Here is a 17,770-nt window from a genome sequence, read left to right as displayed (position 1 = left end):
GACCAAACAACAGCCTCCTCTATCGGGAACAGTCGCCCTCTTTGACAACGCAGCGTGGATCTCCGGGAGAGATGCACGTGGGACAGGGAGGAAGCGCACACCCGCCGAGCCAGCCAGGCCAACCCTGGGGATCAGTGGGGTGACAGATGTCGCAGCCGGATCACACTCACACCCGAGATCATTTGCTTAATTTTTAATGTATTTTTTAATTTATTTGAGAGAGAGAGAGAGAGAGCGTGAGCGAGCAGGGTAAAGGGCAGAGAGACAGGGAGAGAGAGAATGCCAGCAGCCTCCAGGCCCAGCACGGAGCCTGACACAGGGCTCGATCTCATGAATCGCGAGAACATGACCTCAGCCGAAGTCGAGAGTAGGATGCTTAACTGACTGAGCCACCCAGGCACCCCCTAGAGCATTTTTTTTAAATAGCGTCTTAGGGCGCTAAGGTGTAGCAAAATCAAGTCACTTTCTTTGTTCTACAAAACTGTTAAGTCTAATAACATTTGCTATGAAAGCTTCTCAGTGTGAAGGGACGATTCAGTGGATATGCCACATGACCAAAAGAAGCGAAGGCTGGGGCCCCTAAACACCATCTACCAGTAAGACTGCTGGTCTTGTGGTCCTGTCTCCGTGTCTGCAAACTGAGATTCTAATTGCGACATGAGACTATGAGATGAACGGCGGAGACGTCTTCAGGAGGCGTGCCATCTATGCAATGTTCTCCTCACCCAGTTTGCACCTCAAGACTTACATCTATAAAACCACAGGCAGACACCAACACGAGAACACCCACCGGGACCACAGAGGAGTGTGGCTGGGCAGTTCCAGGCACACGTCTCCCTAGCTGGAGCGTAATCCTTACGGGGAAGGCTGCTTCCTTTGGTAAAGCCATTAACCATGGGGGTCACATATTTGAGCTCTGTGCCTCCCTAACTCCCTAATCGGATTTAGTTTCCTACTGGTAAGTCTGGATGGGGGTCAAAGAGGTGGCTACGTTGGAAACCTAATTCATGACGTCCAAGTTTCTGGTCCTCTCCCAACTGAGCTTATGAAAACAGCTTAAGCATAACTGGAAGGCAAACCATTAAAAAAAAAAAAAAAGAAGAAGAACAAAGTTGAACCCATTTCTCTTCCGCAAAGAGGAAAACTACTTGTAGATGTGGGCTTCCCTCACACGTCAGAATTTCAAAGATCTTACTTTTGTTCAGTGAAGGGGGAAGATCCACAACACGTCTTTACCTGACAGTAAAGAAAGTCTCTGCAGAGGTCCTACTGCCCCACCTCCACATTTCAGTTGCCTGGCCAGGCCTCAGCCAAGGTCCATCAGAGATGCTGGGCCCTTTCTTCACCAGGCCGCTCTGACCCTAACTTGTATTTGGCTTCTTCTCTGGCTACTGGATACACACAGAGACCTCAAGCACTGTCATGTTTACACAGGATTCCACAATATTGTTTTCAATAATGTATTCATCTAGTCCAGTTTCCTTCAAATCCATAATTTACAGTCACTCATTTTATCCAAGCAGAACACCCCAGGCTCACGTTCACGAAAGGGACCTTCCCTGTATGTTACTATGCTTCAGACTCTCTGCCATTCACCGCATAGGTTGTCCTGTTTCACATCTATTCATACCAGCTTAATGGAACTTTCTGAGAGCCCACTGCCACTCTACTTCTTGCAGTAGAACACGTGACGATTCCAGGTGACATATGTGCGGGAGACCACGTGGCTCATCTTCCCACCTACAAAAATGTCCAGTGAATAATACACCACACCCTGGACAAAGGCAGGAACCAGAGGTGAGCACAGTGCTGTTTTCTGCAGAAGGGGGGTGGGGTCCTGTGTTGTTTTTTTTTTAAACCTGTTTTTGTGTGTGGGCTTTTGTTTCCCCTTTATCATAAAGCCAGTTAAATGCATAGGTTAGGGAGCCGAAAAATCGGACTACTGGAACCCGAAGCCCCTATTCACAGCTTTCACGTGAGGCCACAAAGACTTTTTTCTCTTTATATACCATTCAGCTTCTTCTTCTGCTTCATATTTGAAAGGTTTCTAGAGTCAAGATCACTACTAATTAGGGTCTTGTGCAACATTCTAGCTACCTTGCCAAAACCCTGGGCAAGCTGGGACTCTATCTCACGTTTACTGACTTCACTCCTCAACAGAGACAGTTTCTAGATTATACCATTTCCTTCTTAACAGCGTCAGTACAGATCCCTATGAATACAGTCTCCGCCCACCACAAAAAATGACCCCAATCAATATTCTTCCTTTAACATCAGGCAACCATTTGCTTCTTTCCCATACGCCTTCCTAGTGGCTAAAAGTCCTGTGTTCTTTCTCCACATCTTGAAAAAGGTATTTCACTGCCCAGCATGCTTTCCACTAATTAAAGTCTGAGTCATGAGCGAAGCACTTCCTTGTGTCTTTCAGCGTGCGTTTGCTTAAGCAAGCGCTGGGGGACTGCAGAGCTGTGGGGGTTCTATGAGCAGACGCACGTATGACCTCTCACAGTCTTCTGACCAGCACTTCAGCTAAAGAAGCCAGCGTCAAGTTCAAATCCATAGAGTTTAATAAATGTGAAAGACACTGTAAACTGCCTTCCCAAAAGTCGTCTGTCAGCCCGAGCCCTTGCTGGCAGAGCATGGCCACTACTGTGGAGGCTAAAAAGCCACGTCCGCCTTCTTGCACCCTCCCACGCAGCCAGAGCACGGGCCTACACCCCACTCCCGCTCAAGGGGAAAGGAGGCGAGGTGTGCTGGGGTAGGGGACCTTCTGAAATTAATGTTTTCCTGATAAAAGTGGCCGGCACCGCCATCCCGGACTGTGGTGGACACCAGGGTGCAGGTGCAGGAACTGCGGCACAAACCCGGGAGGAGCGGACCCGACCCCAACATGGCTGTATGGCTACGACTCTCTACACGTTGCAACCTCTTGATTTGTGAGAAAAGAAAACTCCTGATTTTTAAACCTGATAATCAGCCATTCAGTTACTTGCTGCCAAATCACCCTAATCAGAATACTAAAAGTGACAGCCAGGAGGAGGGGGAGGAGGGGGAGGAGGAGGGGGAGGAGGGGGAGGAGGAGGAGGAGGAGGAAGGGAAAGAGGAGGAGGAGGGGGAGGAGGGGGAGGGGGAGGAGGAAGAGGGGGAGGAGGGGAGGAGGGGGAGGAGGGGAGGAGGGGGAGGAGGGGAGGAGGGGAGGAGGGGGAGGGGGAGGAGAAGAAAGAAAGAAAGAAAGAAAGAAAGAAAGAAAGAAAGAAAGAAAAGAAAAGAAAGAAAGAAAAGAAAGAAAGAAAAGAAAAGAAAAGAAAAGAAAAGAAAAGAAAGAAAAGAAAGAAAGAAAGAAAAGAGGGAGGGAAGGAAGGAGGAAGGAAGGAAAGAAGGAAGAAGGGAAAGAGAGTGGGGAGAAGGGAGAAGAGGGAACAAGAACAGTGGCTACCACTTATTAGTACTTACACTACTTACCAGGCACTACACAGGGCACCTAGTGTGAAATATCTCATTTATGTGATAAATCACTCCTCTCAAGCACATACTTTTAGTTCCACTTTACAAACGAGAAAACCAAGGAACAGAGAGGTGAAGTAACTTGCCTAAGATTGCACAGCACCAGGTAAGAGAACTGGGTTTTAACTCCCAGCTGCCTGGCTTGAGAGCTCATGTTCTTAGGCACTATAAGGGTCACACAAAAGTCCTCCAAGGACTTGGGCGGGTATCGAAGGAGGAAGTCCTCCTGGCACCACCCCGTGGGCCGTGGGGCCCGGGCACTGACCTTCTCAGCCTTCTGGTGGAAAATGGAGGACATGTCCAGCAAGGTGCTCCGCTCATCCAGGGCTGCCGCAAATGCCTTCCACTCCTGCTCCAGCTGGTTCGCAATCTGCTTGATCTGCTGAGAGGCGTAGTGGCCAGACTCTACCAAGCGATTTGCCACCGACATTATGCGGTTTATGTTTACATACACGTTCTGCAAAAGGGGCAGAGAAAGAGGGCTCGTGAGGGAAGGCGGACAAGAAGCTTCTTTCTAAGAAACACAGAGGATGGCGCTTTCTGAAACACAGCCCACGAGCTTCAGTTATATTCTGAACAGCAGAATCACCTGGTACGAAATAGTGTACATATTTGCTATCTGATTTCCATAAACTCTAAGCATTGGTTTCAATGTCTATTTTTAAAACTGCAAAATTACAAATCAACTAGCTGAGAGGCAGACTGTTAGGCACAAAGCAACAGAGTACACAAGTGGGCGCACAAACATACTCTGACTCACTCGCTGGCTTCGAATCCTGAAAAGGGTCCAGATGGCAAGCCCACTGCGAAGCAGTCACCCAGAACCGACAAAACCCAACGCTGCAGGTTTTAACTAGAACCCAGAAACTACGCACGGATCAACCACGGGCTGTTGTTCTGTGTGGAAACAAGCTCTCCTGTCTACACGAGCTCCAGGCGTCTGTCGCTTTGGGGCCAATAGAGAACCTTCTGGAAATGGATCCACTTTCTCCTCGGAAGAGGAACCGAGGCACGAAAGGAACCACGCTGCGTGCACACCTTCAATCAAGCTTTTCTACTCCGTGAAGGGCCCATCTTCAAGCCTACCAGTTTACTGTGAGGCTGAAAAACATACACCCCTTTCTCCCCAAATTAGTTCTCACTATGCTGTTCCCTTTCCACCTTCAGTCGTCCTTGAGGCTCCCATTGCAGGGAAGGCAGCAGTGGGGAACATGCACCTTCAGCAAACCCCAGCTGCAGTCAGTTCATCACAATGCTGCTCCTCTTAGAAGTTCCCCAAAACCCACCAAGACACCTCTTTCTTTGGCTCCTCCCTCCCTATCTAGCCGTGAAATCGGATCACCCAACCTATCCGGACCCCTCTCCATGTTTCTGGCCTCCCCTCCCCTCCCCTCCCCTCTCGAGTGGTCCTCTGGGCCACTGTCCCTCTGCCACACCCCCTGCAGCAGCCTCCTCACTGCCACCTGGTCTGCAGCCCACCCAGTGAGCACCCTGAAGAATGTACCTGTCCGTTCTTTCCCTCCATTTTCACCCAAATCTGAACTAGGTAGAGTACTCTGGGATCAGACTCCAGCCACAGACTCCAGCCTCTGAGTTCCTTTTCCGGGCACATCTGCAGGCTAGAATCAGCTAACAGATGTGCAGGGAGAGAGGGCACCTGCGGAGCTGCGACAGTCAGCCAAGGTCACAGTCAGTGGGAAACAGTCCTCGCCGGCTCTTATGGCAATAATGCTCTGACCAGCATCCTTTAGTCAGAACTAATGGCTCCCCTTCTCATAGGTGTTCTGTCTCTCTAGTTGCGGGCCATTCTGGAAACACGCGTGATATCCAAAGGGCTTGCATACCGAAGTGGATTTTAAGAGCCGCTGGCTCAGTTGTGATCGTGTGACATCTGGGGTCACGTACTACTTGTATTGCGAGACGTCGCTCGTTTATTGAGTTAAAACTTGTGAGAAACGTTTGCTCGTCTTGCGGAGCACTCACAGAACAAGTTACTCCCGATCCAAGGTTTTACTGTAAATGCTAATTTTTGCTTTGTTTGTATCGTTAGAGAGGAAATCCTCCCCAAAGGCCAAAGGCCTGCCAGAAGAGCATAAGCAGACGCCCTCTGTTGGAGTCCAGAGTAGAGCTCCCCATTCGGATGGCCCCGCCGTGGGAACCTGAGGGTATTCACTCCCACCGAGATGGCGTTATGTGCCCTGTGTCCCCCTTTCGCATCCTCAAGCAGACTGCACTGTGCGTAGAGAGTGCCGGTCTGCGGATTACGGATCAGACCCTTCCCATCGCTGCATCACTGGCAACACAGAAAAAGGAACATGGTGGCACACAGTCCAAGAAACTCCCTCTGCACAAATACGGCAACGTAGACTTCCCCGCGTCACGGTACCTGCCGCTAGTTCTTACTGTCACAGCTGTTAAAAGTATCCGTGACACACAATGAGCCCAACTGTTGGCGTCCCTTCGCACGCTTTCTTTAGAGACTATCGACGGTGCATATTGATGACCAGCATTTTCATTTTGTCAAAAAGTGTTTAACACACTGCAGGTAGCACAAGAAGTTACCAGGCCCTTGCTCTGCACCACTAAATGCCCCAGACAGGCACCAAGCACTCACAGTACTGTGGCGGGCCAGGGGCAGGACGGGGCCTGGAACCAGAGGCTGCCACCCAGCATGGCACACAGTTACCCTGCTCTTTTTTAACAAAAATCTCAACTTAGCAAAGTGATATGAGTTTATTGTAAAGAATCAGAAAAGAGACCTAAAAAAAGACATCATTCATACTTTTAAGAGTTTTTAATTTTCTTTTTTATTTTAGAGAGAGTACATAAGCATGGGAAAGGAAGGGGGAGGGGGAGGGGGAGAGAGAGGATGAGAGGGAGGGGGGAGGGGGAGGGGGAGGGGAGGGGGGGGGAGAGGGAGAGAGAGAGAGAGAGAGAGAGAGAGAGGGAGAGAGAGAGAATGAATATGAATCTTAAGCAGGCTCCACACCCAGCACGGAGCCTGACACAGGGCTCAGTCCCTCGACCCTGGGATCATGACTTAAGCCAAAATCAAGAGTCAGACGCTCAACTGAGCCACTCAGGTGCTCCCCAAAGTTTATTTTAACAGTGCTTTTAATTGGTGATAACGTGACTGCTAATAATCACCATTTATCAAGTACTTACTTACTATGTGTTCAGCATTACCTTAGTATTTTACAGATAGAGAGGAAATAAAATAACAGAACTCCAGGGAAGGCAGCTATAATCCCCACTTATAGATGAGAAAACTCTGCATTCCCGCCCCACACTGCTGCCTTCCACACCACACTCACGTCTTCTCGATCCTAAATGTGCCACTAATAATGGTGGGTGGGGTGAGAAGACATTGTGTGTCCTCATTTGTCTGAAGTATATGTTAGTATTTCTTGTTTTTAAAGCATGTGATACAGTGGATTCCATGCCTACTGCCTGTAGCTGCAGGGTCAGAATGGTCTGAAAACCTGATAAAAACTTCTTGGGAAGATATTCTAAAAAGCTTCCTCCAAAGGTAACATTTTGGCTCTCCTCATCTATGCCCAGGTTTGATCATTTAAACCAGAAGTTCTCTTGCCTCAAACCCTAGAAGAGATATCAAACTTTTCTGATGGTGTCTACTACAAAAATTTTATTGCTAAATGTTATCTTTGAAACTACCTAAATTGGAGCATTTAGTTGACCAAACTTTAATTAAGTAGTATCTTTATTAATAAAAAAAGCCCATCTTTATATTGCTTCAGTGCTCTGTAAAAAAAAAAAAAGAAAAAAAAAAAAAGCTAGAAGGTCCACGAGTGGTTAATTCTCACAGACTGGCTCAAAGTCCAAACCAAAACTCTTTGTCCCTGAAAAGAAAATTTCTAGAAGCTTAACTGTCTACAGAAACAACATATATGCTATAGGATATAGAACATATATGCTATAGAATATATTCTATAGAATATAGAATATTTTAGTTATAGTAACTCAAAAAATGTAACAAAAGTGCTACTTAAAATTCATTGGTCTTCTGCTGTTTTGCTTAATAATCCTACAACGACCCTCCATCTGGTCACGACAGGCCACGGGAATCGGGGGCATCAACCCCAAACAGAGCCAGGGAACTTCAGGCACGACTCATGTCCGGACCCCACTACTTCAGTTCAGCTTGGAAGGAAACGTCACTTTTCAGGAGAACTGGAGTGCGCCCCGAGGCAGACAGCAGGCAGGCTGGCTTACTTCTTCCTCGGGAAGGGCAGCCAGCACAGTGACAGTGGCTCTCAGGAGAGTCACGTGGTCACTGAGCAGCCTCTCTGGGCCCCCTGTAGGCTCCTAAGAGGGACAGCACACGAACTAGCATCAAAATCATCCATGTTGAACCGGCCAAGTAACCGGTTCAAGTTTTACCAGTTTGTTTGCTTGCTTTCACATTTTTGCTCGTTTAAAACTTAAAAGACGCCGTGGATACCGCCAACACTGAGAACTTCCCACACTTGGAGGTCAGCTGCGACCCCCAAATCGGTAGCTCCAAAGGCCCCGCACGGCCTCCTGGCAGTGCACTGGGACACCATCTGTGTAAACACCGCCCGTCTGCTAAAATACTCGCACACACAAGCTACGTCTGTTCTGACAGCGTCTTACCATACAGTTCATGGCAAAGTGGTTGTGCTGCGTCTGGAGCTCCATTGCGTGAGGATGGCTGGTCCCAATCTCGGTGTAGCTGTTCAGAAACAGGCCCTTGTTGTGTGTGATCCAGTCAAACATCTACCAGAATGAAAAAAAAAAAAAACCTGAAATCACTCCGGAAGAGAAGCGACTGGCACAGGCCCAGGAGCAGGACCAAGGCAATCAAGGGCAGTGTCATTCCTCTGATAACCTCTCGGGGATTTGGGTCCAAAAGATCCTTGACTTCTACAAAGTAAGCAGTTCCGAACCTGCAGGGTCTATGAGAAAATCTTATGTCTACTGCGTTCCTTTGACTGACGAGGATGTAAGGAGCAGATGCTACTCTTTAAGGAGGTATTCAAATCCCTCAGGCTAATGAAAGCACTGCTCTTCAATTAAAGACCTGTTAGGGGAAACTAGGGACTTACAGGTATGTGGACCAGTTTTGCGATGCCCACAGATTACTGACAGCAATTCCAGTGACTACAAGATCACATGCACTTTAGTGCAAACAGTATTTTAAAAGCTGTGCAAATGCAAACAATGAAATCTGTCATAAAAATAAAAAGGACTGGGGAAAAAAATTTAATGATGACATCCCCCTCAAGGGTCAATACAGATACTACCTGGAAAAGGATGACAATTATGCTGTTTACAAGGAAAACCTTTAAGGAAAAAGGAGTAACTATCAATTAGTCCTGGTATCATGACTTGAACCAGAATCCCAGACAGTCACCTGTTTTTTTAGTAATTGAAAGGAAGATTTTCTAGCATCTTTGACAAGGCACTTCTTTAAACAGAAGTACATTGACAGATATATTAAAAGCTTGCCAAACAACGGTAGTGGCTTGTCACTGTTTGAAACAAAGGTTTGTAATACTGTTTTTTTGTTTTTTGTTTTTGCTTTAGAAAATATTCTCCTGTCCATGAAAAAAACTCAATGGGCTCAAATTAAGAGAGATCAATCCACCCATATTCATGGCTTACAACACAGTCCTATAAATGTTTCCACATTGCTAAGACTGACTTACAGCCTGTAACACAAACATTTGCTGGGACGGGTTATTTTGTCTGGAGCACAAGAATAAAAGGAGACCGTCAGTAATCACTGCCCATATTTCCCAGAAGCTATTATTTTTAACACATTATTCATCTTTTATTTTAAAAACATACTCAGTGATAGATCTGAACGGTGTTCTGTCACTACCTAGAGAGGAGTGAAGAGCAGTTATTAGCAAAACACGTACACAATTATCGCTTTCAATAACATAATTCTATAAAGTGTTCACTCTTTTAACTCAAGATACCATTCTCATTCATCCTACGGTTATCCTAAAGCAAACTGTCAGTAATTAATAACTCAGAGTTCCTAAAATAGCACTGGGCCGCCCAAGGAGGAAAACAGGGAGGCAGACTTAGGGCGAGTTCTGAAACAACGCCGTGAGAGGGGCTCACCCTTCCTTGGCCCTTTCTCCCGACCGAGGCGGCCCTGGCAGCCGGGCCCCCGTGAGCCAGGAGGCCTCCCCCTCCAGGCCTCATTTTAGCTTCCCTCTCCCTGCTCCTTTACCTTCTCGGCATCCTGTTCAAACAGCCTCAGCTGAAAGCACTGGTCCAGCTTCAGCTTCCTCACGTGCCACATCTGATGCAGGTGCTGCCGGGTTGAGTGCAGCCGGTCCAACATGGCAGACACCTTGGGTAGGAGGCTCTGCAGGTCCGCGTTGCCCGAGCCGGAGTTCTTTTTGGGAAAGCTGTCACTGCTCTGAATCCTCTGCAGCAGCTTCTGTCCCTCTAAATCCAAGTCTTCTATGGGGGCTTTAATCACCTTCTTCTTCAGCTGGGAATGCTCCTCGATCATATTCCGAGCCCCCTCTAAATCCTGAGGCAATTCCTTCTTGGCTAGGATGTCCTGAAGTTCCTCCAGCCGAGACAGCATGTGGGTCGCATTGCTAATGTAGTCTTCAAAAGCAACTCTGATTTCAATCCATTCCTCATGGTTGTACTCCAAGCAGCCATCAAACTCGGGGGTGAGCTGAGAAGGATCAACTACTTTGGTAAGGCCTTCTAAAGAGACCATATTTGTCTTAAGAGGAAAAAAAATCACGTGTGAGAAGATGAACCGAGTCTACGTGGCCTTATCATAATGCAACCTGCAATACTTACTCAGAGATTTTCAAACTTAATCTAGAGAAAACATACCTTCTTCTGACCCCATAAGAAATAAATGTAGATGAAAGAAACATTACCAGTCTAGTCAGTGAAAGATAAATCTAGTAGAGCAACACGTGAGTCAGAACTCCTAAAATTACAGGATATGTATTTCAGGAGAGCTGAAGAGCCTGGATTTCTTTCCAAGAATGTGGAAATTAACCCACTATCTTAGGCACAATTACCAGGAAATGTCTTAAATTGCAAAACAGAGCAGAGGATTTACCAATTTTACTTCATCAATGCACTCTTGCTCATGCACACCACTCTACCGTCTCACTCCCGACAGAAAACACCGTGGAGGCCTCCTCCTATCTACCATCAAGCTAATGTCCTCCCTCTCAGGACAATGATTTGTGAGCTGGTCATTAAATGATAAACAGCGCTCCCACCGGACCACCATTACCACTCACCCTGTCCTCACTTCACCTCCCATCACGTGGCGGATGCTAGGATATGAATGGCTTTTTTAAATTTTACAGAATATACAGAAGTAGCCAGAAAGGGGGCGGAAACTCCTGTCACAAAGCTAAAGACAGAGGGAAAGTTTCACTCGTTGCAATTATCTGCCACAGTTCTTAGTATAAGCGTTGTACTTTCCAATCTAACAGCGACGAAGTTTTCATCCTTTACAATCTAAGCAAAAATCAGATTAACCTCACCCGACCTACACCACATGCTGCTGCAGGGTTACTACCAATACCGTGCCTCAAGGGAAACACAGGGAGTGGGAGAGGAGTCATTAAATGCAAAGACAAAGTGAAAGGAAAAAAAGATTTGTGGCCTAGAAGCAAAAAACAAAACAGAGAAAGGCTGGTTTAGCCCCACCTCTGTCACCTCCAGCCTTAGAGAGACTTAGGAGTGCATCGACTCCAGGATGGCTGGCATGAGAACCTGCAAAGAGCAACAAACTGAGCTAGAAAGACGGGCTGCTCCCAGCCCAGCGCGTTGGCCTGCAATTGACTGTAGGCTCATTCCTGTCTCATTTGCTCAGACTTTTAATAACACCCACGGATCTAATCACTTCACAGAGAGAGGCCGAGGCTGGTAACAATGTAGAGACAATAAGCTCAGTAGAGAAACTGGTACAGGTAACTTTAAAGGCCCAGAAGGAGACATCAAAATTAGACCAGCAAAAACGTGTACGCATTATAATTGCTAAACCGTTATTTCTGCTTAAAACGTGTGTAATTAAAGACAACCCGCTTAAATTCTGTGTTAAGAAAATAATTAAGACCCAATCAACTGTCATCCAAAATCACTCTTTACCGTGTGAAAATAAGGGCTTACTGGTTTCATCTTTTACCTAAATTTCTTGAATGTAGTTTCAAATTAAAACTAAACTCAGATATCAGATTGAAAATCAGTACCACGGAAGAAGATTTTAAAATGTAAGTAACGCCCATGTGAAACACTTTGAGAAGTTAACAGGTAACATAAAGTTTGAGAATTAATACTGTGTGATGTGCTTAATACTATTGTTGTTGTTTACCTTGTCGACACACATGAATACATCACTAAAACCTGTCTGGGCAAAGGTGCTAAGAGAAGCAATCTATTCAACCAAAAATCATTACATCTTATTAGAAAACACTCTATTACAGAAAAGGGCATGAATCAATTTTCAAGCTGGCCAGAATACTTTCTTCCCATAACCATTTCATTACACGAACTGCACCAAAGCCTTGTCAGAGCCTTGGTAGCTGAAGGAGAGGTGGCAGTGGGAAGGGAAGTTAAGTTAGCAGCAGGCTGAGGCTTTTGTGCACCGTCTGGGAGACAGCGACCTTATGCACTGTTGAATTTGGCACTCGGTGTCATTTTTAGAGGACTATCTCCCTTCTCATAAATGAGAGAGCTGATATATGAAATACCTAACAGATCATTCTCTCCGTTTAGCAAGGACAAGGTGAAAACTCCGTTTCTTCCGGACATGTGAAGCCGGGAATGTCTCCACGATGTTCCCTTATTGCTAAGACGGAGGCAAGGATAATGAATCTGAGGCCACACAGAGCCACCAGGACTGGAAGGTAAAGCTATTTTATCAGGCGAAAAGGGAACCTTGTTCTATGCTACACACCCTGTACCTCAGCAGCCCCACCACCCAAAACCAAGAGGACTGGAGCCTGTATCTCCCTCGGGAAAAATAATCGAGTAGGATAACGGGATAAACGAACTGATTTTTGTTGTTTTATGCAGTAACTAATTTTACATGCCACATGTAACAAGATGTGCAGCTCCCATTTATTATGTGGCTTTAAAAATCTGATATCTAAAATGAGGAGGAAAAGTCCACTTTCAAGAAACCACACCTATTGGTTTAATTGGTCTGGCTACACATGGAAGTTACCTCAAATTCAAATTTAGAACTGCCAAAATTAGTCCTCTGTTTCTGCCAAAAGTTGTCTGGCTTGATTATCAGGGCGACATGGATGCAACAGGGAAAGGACTCCTGCAGTATCTTCAGAAGAGGCTTAATGGAGTCCCACTTGGACCCACGCATGTCCACGATCACCGTGAATCCTCGCTTGCAGACTTCTTCACTAGAGAGAAAGAAAAAATAGGTTTAAGCCACGCGACCCTTTCTCTGAGTCCCACCAGGTGAGGCTGACTCCTGTCTGTGGGTCTCCGTACGGTCAGGTGGGCTGGTGGGGAGGGAATTTCTCGTCTTTTGTGTATTAAGTGATCGCACCCATTGTCTAGTAACTATTACAGCAAAGGTCCCTGGTGAGCACCAGTGGGGACAGACCCCTGACAGGTGCACAGAGCCCAGGTGGGGAAGGTCACAGATCAAAGAACAGCAGTCGCAAGAGCCTCCCAGGTACGGAAACCACCCATCCCAGTGCACTGGAACTTTCCAATGTCCCATTTTGTCCCCTTTCACTGGCTCAGGCCTCTGAGCTATCTCGGAGGTTCCCTGAGGGTCCTTGGCGCCCTTCTGGTGGGGTTTTGGGGGTAAACACATTTTCATGGTGATACTGAGACTTATTTGTCTTTTTCACCAGGTTGCAGCAGTGACACTACCAGCCCTCAGCACTCCCCTCCGCATTCTGGCAAGTTTAAACAAACAAAAAAGCCAGTTGCTCATAATTATCAGTAGTTCTATTAAATCTCAACCCCTGGGTACATGGGAAATATATGTAATGCACTTCTGTCATAAAGAAAATCCAGAGTTAAACCGCCCTTGAAGATAGGTTACAAATCCTCAGTCACACTCGGTGAGAACTCCGGTGTTCATGCGGAAGCTCTCCAGAGACTTCGGAGCAGGCTCACCCTTGCGGAAGGGCCGTCATCCTAGCTGTCTTGTGGTGGACACACGCAGTCCATGCAGGCGGCTGATCCCGGTCAGACATGAGCCAGATCGTGACCGCCGCTGAGCTCACCTGGAATCACACCTACGACCCCAACTGCGCGGTGACTAACTTGGGTTTTCACCCAAGGTGAACGTACGGGCCTACAGGGAAGACACCTGACATTTCCCTGTCTCGGGTAATCACCTGAGAAACCAGTAACCATTTACAGTTATAAATTCATACAGTTACAGTTCATAAATTAAAACTCAAGAGAACTAATCGCTACCATTTACGTGAAGTTAAAAAGCGAAAATAAATTAAGTCAAAACTAAACCCAATTTCTGGGCTGCCTGGGTGGCTCAGTCGGCTGGGCGTCCGACTCTTGATACTGGCTCAGGTCACGATCCCAGGGTCGTGGGATCGAGCCCCGAGTCGGGCTCCATGCTGAGCGTGGAGCCTGCTTCACACTCTCTCTCTCCCTCTGCCCCTCTCCCCTGCTTGCGCTCTCTCTCAAACAAACAAACAAACAAACAAACAAACAAAAAAACCAGCTTCATGTTCTACTGCAGAAGTTCATCCTCTACCTTCCCCTCCCCCTCCCCACATGAACGTGTGCGCGCAGACACCATTCTTTTCCTTATCTTGATGCATCAGAGTAGCTGTTGTTCCCAATTTCACAGATGCAAAGTTCCTGTCACAGCTACATCCATGTAACAGGCGTGTCACAAAACATTCCCAACAGTCTGTGGAGACAGACCCTGCGTGGGTGGTGGCACAGGCCCCAGAAACATGGTGTGGAAATCCACCAAGAGATGACAAGGCTGATCAGTGGCCTAGCTTCTCACTCAGAGGTGGAAACTGCTAGGAATGCTTTGATGCACTTCTGTCTACAACTGCACGTGAATAAAAACTCCTAATGAGTTAACACTCGGCTCACACGACCCTCCTGGTATCATGTCTCCCTGTCTCAAGTAGGTCCCGGGCCACAAACGAGAGAACAGCACAGGCCTCCTTCACAAATCCCAGAAGCAAACGGGGCTTCCAGAAATGTCTCCCCAAATCTCCCAAGTCCCCGGGAGCATTCCGGACTTCTTCGGGCTCTGCCTGAGCAGAGGGAGCCTGCCCCAACGGGCCATCCCACTGCGGACGCTCTACCTGCAGCCACACAACAAAGGAGGGCGACTGTGCAGGGCAGCCGGGCCCTTCGGGCCTCAGTGGGTGCTGTCTGCCGGGCTGCACTCGGGGCATCGGCCCTCACCACATCAGGGCCAGTTCTCCGGCAGCCTGTGCCTCTCCTCACAGAGCGCTACGCAGCGTGCACAGAAAACCGCACCCTCCACTTGAAAGGGGCTGAAAGGGAATCCGGAATAACTCCAGGCTCAACGACAGGAACAAGTCAGGGAACACCACAACCAGAAGGTACTTGAGCTGGCCCAGTTTACAAAAGGACTCACTATCCACCCTCCTCCACAATCAAACCAACCACCCAGTGGCTTTTCAAGTAATGAAAACAGCACGTGAACTGGGCTGGGAGGGCACATCCTTACAATCTGTCTCTTTACCCAGTTAAAAGCCAGTCCTTATTAAGAAAGCAGTGACTTGTGGAGCACCCGGATGGCTCAGTCAGTTGAACATCTGACTCTTGTTCTTGGCTCAGGTCATGATCTCACGGTTCCTGAGATCGAGCCCCGCATCGGACTCTACGTCTCCAGTGAAGAGCCTGCCTGGAATTCTCTCTCTCCCTCTCTCTCTGCCTCTCTCCCACTCGTTCTCTCTTCTCTCTCAAAACAAACAAACAAACAAACAAACAAACAAACATGGAGAGAAAAAAAAAAGGAAAAAAAGAAAGGAAGATTTGCAGGCTCCCAAACCCAGGTGTATTTATGAGCAGCTAACGAATGCGGGCAGCTGTGTACAAGGGAAGGGGTCCACGCGGCCCTTCCCGGAAGACAGCGCTCGTGGGAAAGTGCAGCCGTCAACCAGTTATTTCAGCAGTTTCACCTAAGAGCCTCATTTTATCTGTGAGATGAGGCAATTTTAGATACAACTAAGGTCCCTTGTCAATGCTGGTCTCTGAAAGAGAGAAACGCTCTTCAGGTTCTAGACGAAGAAAGTAGTTTTTTATGTGAATGTTCATGAATGAATCAGTCAAAAGTCTTCAGTTACTTCACCAGTTACAAGAGAGTTGAGGCGATTTATCCACGGAGCCACTATAAATCATTCTAAAGAAGGTAAGACGATCTAGAACATAATTAGTTGCGTGTATTTCAAACAATAAGAGCAATAAACACCTAGAGATGTACCAAGACTGAGGTTATTCTCATCACTGTGTGGGAATCCCAATTATACCAGCAAGAATTTCTAGTGAGACTTGTTTCTCCTACACACAGTTAATGGAAAATTTCCTTGCAAATTAATTCCATGAAATTTACTCTATTACTTCAATTGCTTTAAAAAAAAAAAAAGGGGGGGGGGGGAGGAAGGGCAGAGAAGGTGACCCAAGTAATCCTCAAACTCCTCAGCACTGCTCAGCTCACTTCGTGTTGATCTTTGAGGGCCACCTTTTAAGAGGTATGTGCAGAAGAAAAACAAGATAACCCAGCTCTAGAGCACACATCCAAACGAAAAATAAAGGAAGGAAAACGGAAGAGCGTGTAGAGATGATGGAGATTATCGGACTGTTTCTGAGGTAGCGACCCTGTGTCAGGCGTTGCCCTGGGCACGGACGTTAAGTATCCTCAGTCATTACTCACAGTGATCCCATGTTACTACCACATTCTGTACATCAGAAAACTGATGAAAGTAATGTGCTTGGGACACGTCACAGCTGGTCCGACTCTGCTGCCCGTGCTGTTTGGATGGCACGCTTCTCCACATCCGGGAATGCAGGGCCCTGAGACTGTCCAGCTTGAGGGACAGCAAAAGGTAGCTACCTTCACATCCCAGAAACCACCAGGAGTAGCGGACAGGTAAAAGAAGTCTCACGACTCCCAGAATGATTCACACCACTCTGAAACTATAGCAACAAATAATCAGAGTTAAACGCAAGCAAACCCACCAGTGGAAAAAATCTGCACACCGTTAGTCTGAGGATGGTTTCATGGACCCTCCTGTTTGGCTAAACCAGAACAATGTTCCTGCTACCCAACACTCCAGGGAGACAGAGCAGCTCATGTCTGGTCCGGGTAGGGGCACAGAGGACTCATTTTTTTGTCCCCTTTCTCTATCTGGACCCCTGTGAAATTTGCCCACTATCACTTGAAAAATGGGTCATTTACACGTTAATCCCACTCATCTCATCATTAACCAAGGCAGGCAAAGGATGTTTCCTGTCACTGGGAATTGTAAATACAAAAGCAAACCCAGGCAATGAAACAAAGTGACTGTGCTCAACAGCAGAAGGTTCCCCCTTCAATACGCTTCAGTATCTGTAAGTGAAATGACAGGATTCTTGGGGTTTTTTATAAAATATTCTGGGGGCGGAGGGTCAGAGAAAAACAAGACTGACAAAATCTGATCATCACTGAAGCTGGAGCTCGCTACACTATTCTCACTACTTTTGTATATGCTCACAATTTTCCACGACCAAGTTTGGTAGGTTTAGGTGGGTCATGCAGATGATCCAAAATACACGTGGATCAATTTTTTTGTTTTTTTACAATGCCAGTGAAATAAAACCAATTTTAATATTTACAATCGACACAGATTTTAAAACCAGATAGCAAGTTGCCAAAGTTACACACAGCCATTCCATTATGTTAATGTTTTCAAAACTAAGCTGGATATATGCCAAATTCAGCTTTCTTATTATACTATATGATGAGTATCACTTTGGTTGACAGAGATTTATTTTTTACACCGTCCTCTGTATTTCTGTTTCTTCTTCCACCACGAGTCCAGTACCGAGCACACAGAAGAACTCCGTAAACGGTGCTCGTCAACTGTAAGTGCTATTTATAAATGATAGCGAGTAGACCAAAACTTCTAAACCCCTTTCTAACTCACGGTGTCAACAGTTCAACAGCCCAAGAAAATACCAGAGTAGGAGGAAAGAGTGAGCTCTTCCATACATCACTTTGTCCTTGATGATGCAAAGCGACTGCTGTCTCATA

The 17,770-nt window shown here is 46.8% G+C and overlaps 1 protein-coding gene across 3 annotated transcripts in view; it reads right to left on the bottom strand.

Annotated features, from left to right (window-relative positions):
• Positions 1–17,770, bottom strand: part of TRIO (trio Rho guanine nucleotide exchange factor) — a 355,586-nt gene that overhangs the window by 203,434 nt on the left and 134,382 nt on the right. For all 3 annotated transcript variants that reach the window (XR_013554624.2, XM_060634370.3, XM_060634366.3), the window contains exons 4-7: positions 12,716–12,908; positions 9,731–10,243; positions 8,140–8,262; positions 3,770–3,961 (exon numbers count right to left, since the gene is read on the bottom strand). Coding sequence is in view for 2 of the 3 variants with exons in the window: in XM_060634370.3 (XP_060490353.1) it covers positions 3,770–3,961; positions 8,140–8,262; positions 9,731–10,243; positions 12,716–12,908 (1,021 nt within the window). In the remaining variant the exon portion in view is untranslated. The remainder of the gene's footprint in view (positions 1–3,769; positions 3,962–8,139; positions 8,263–9,730; positions 10,244–12,715; positions 12,909–17,770) is intronic.

This window comes from Panthera onca, chromosome A1 (assembly GCF_046562875.1).
Source record: "Panthera onca isolate mPanOnc1 chromosome A1, mPanOnc1 haplotype 2, whole genome shotgun sequence".
NCBI classification, from domain to species: domain Eukaryota; kingdom Metazoa; phylum Chordata; class Mammalia; order Carnivora; family Felidae; genus Panthera; species Panthera onca.
The sequence above is the reverse complement of the archived record's forward strand: the minus strand, read 5'-3'. Positions and strand labels throughout refer to the sequence as shown.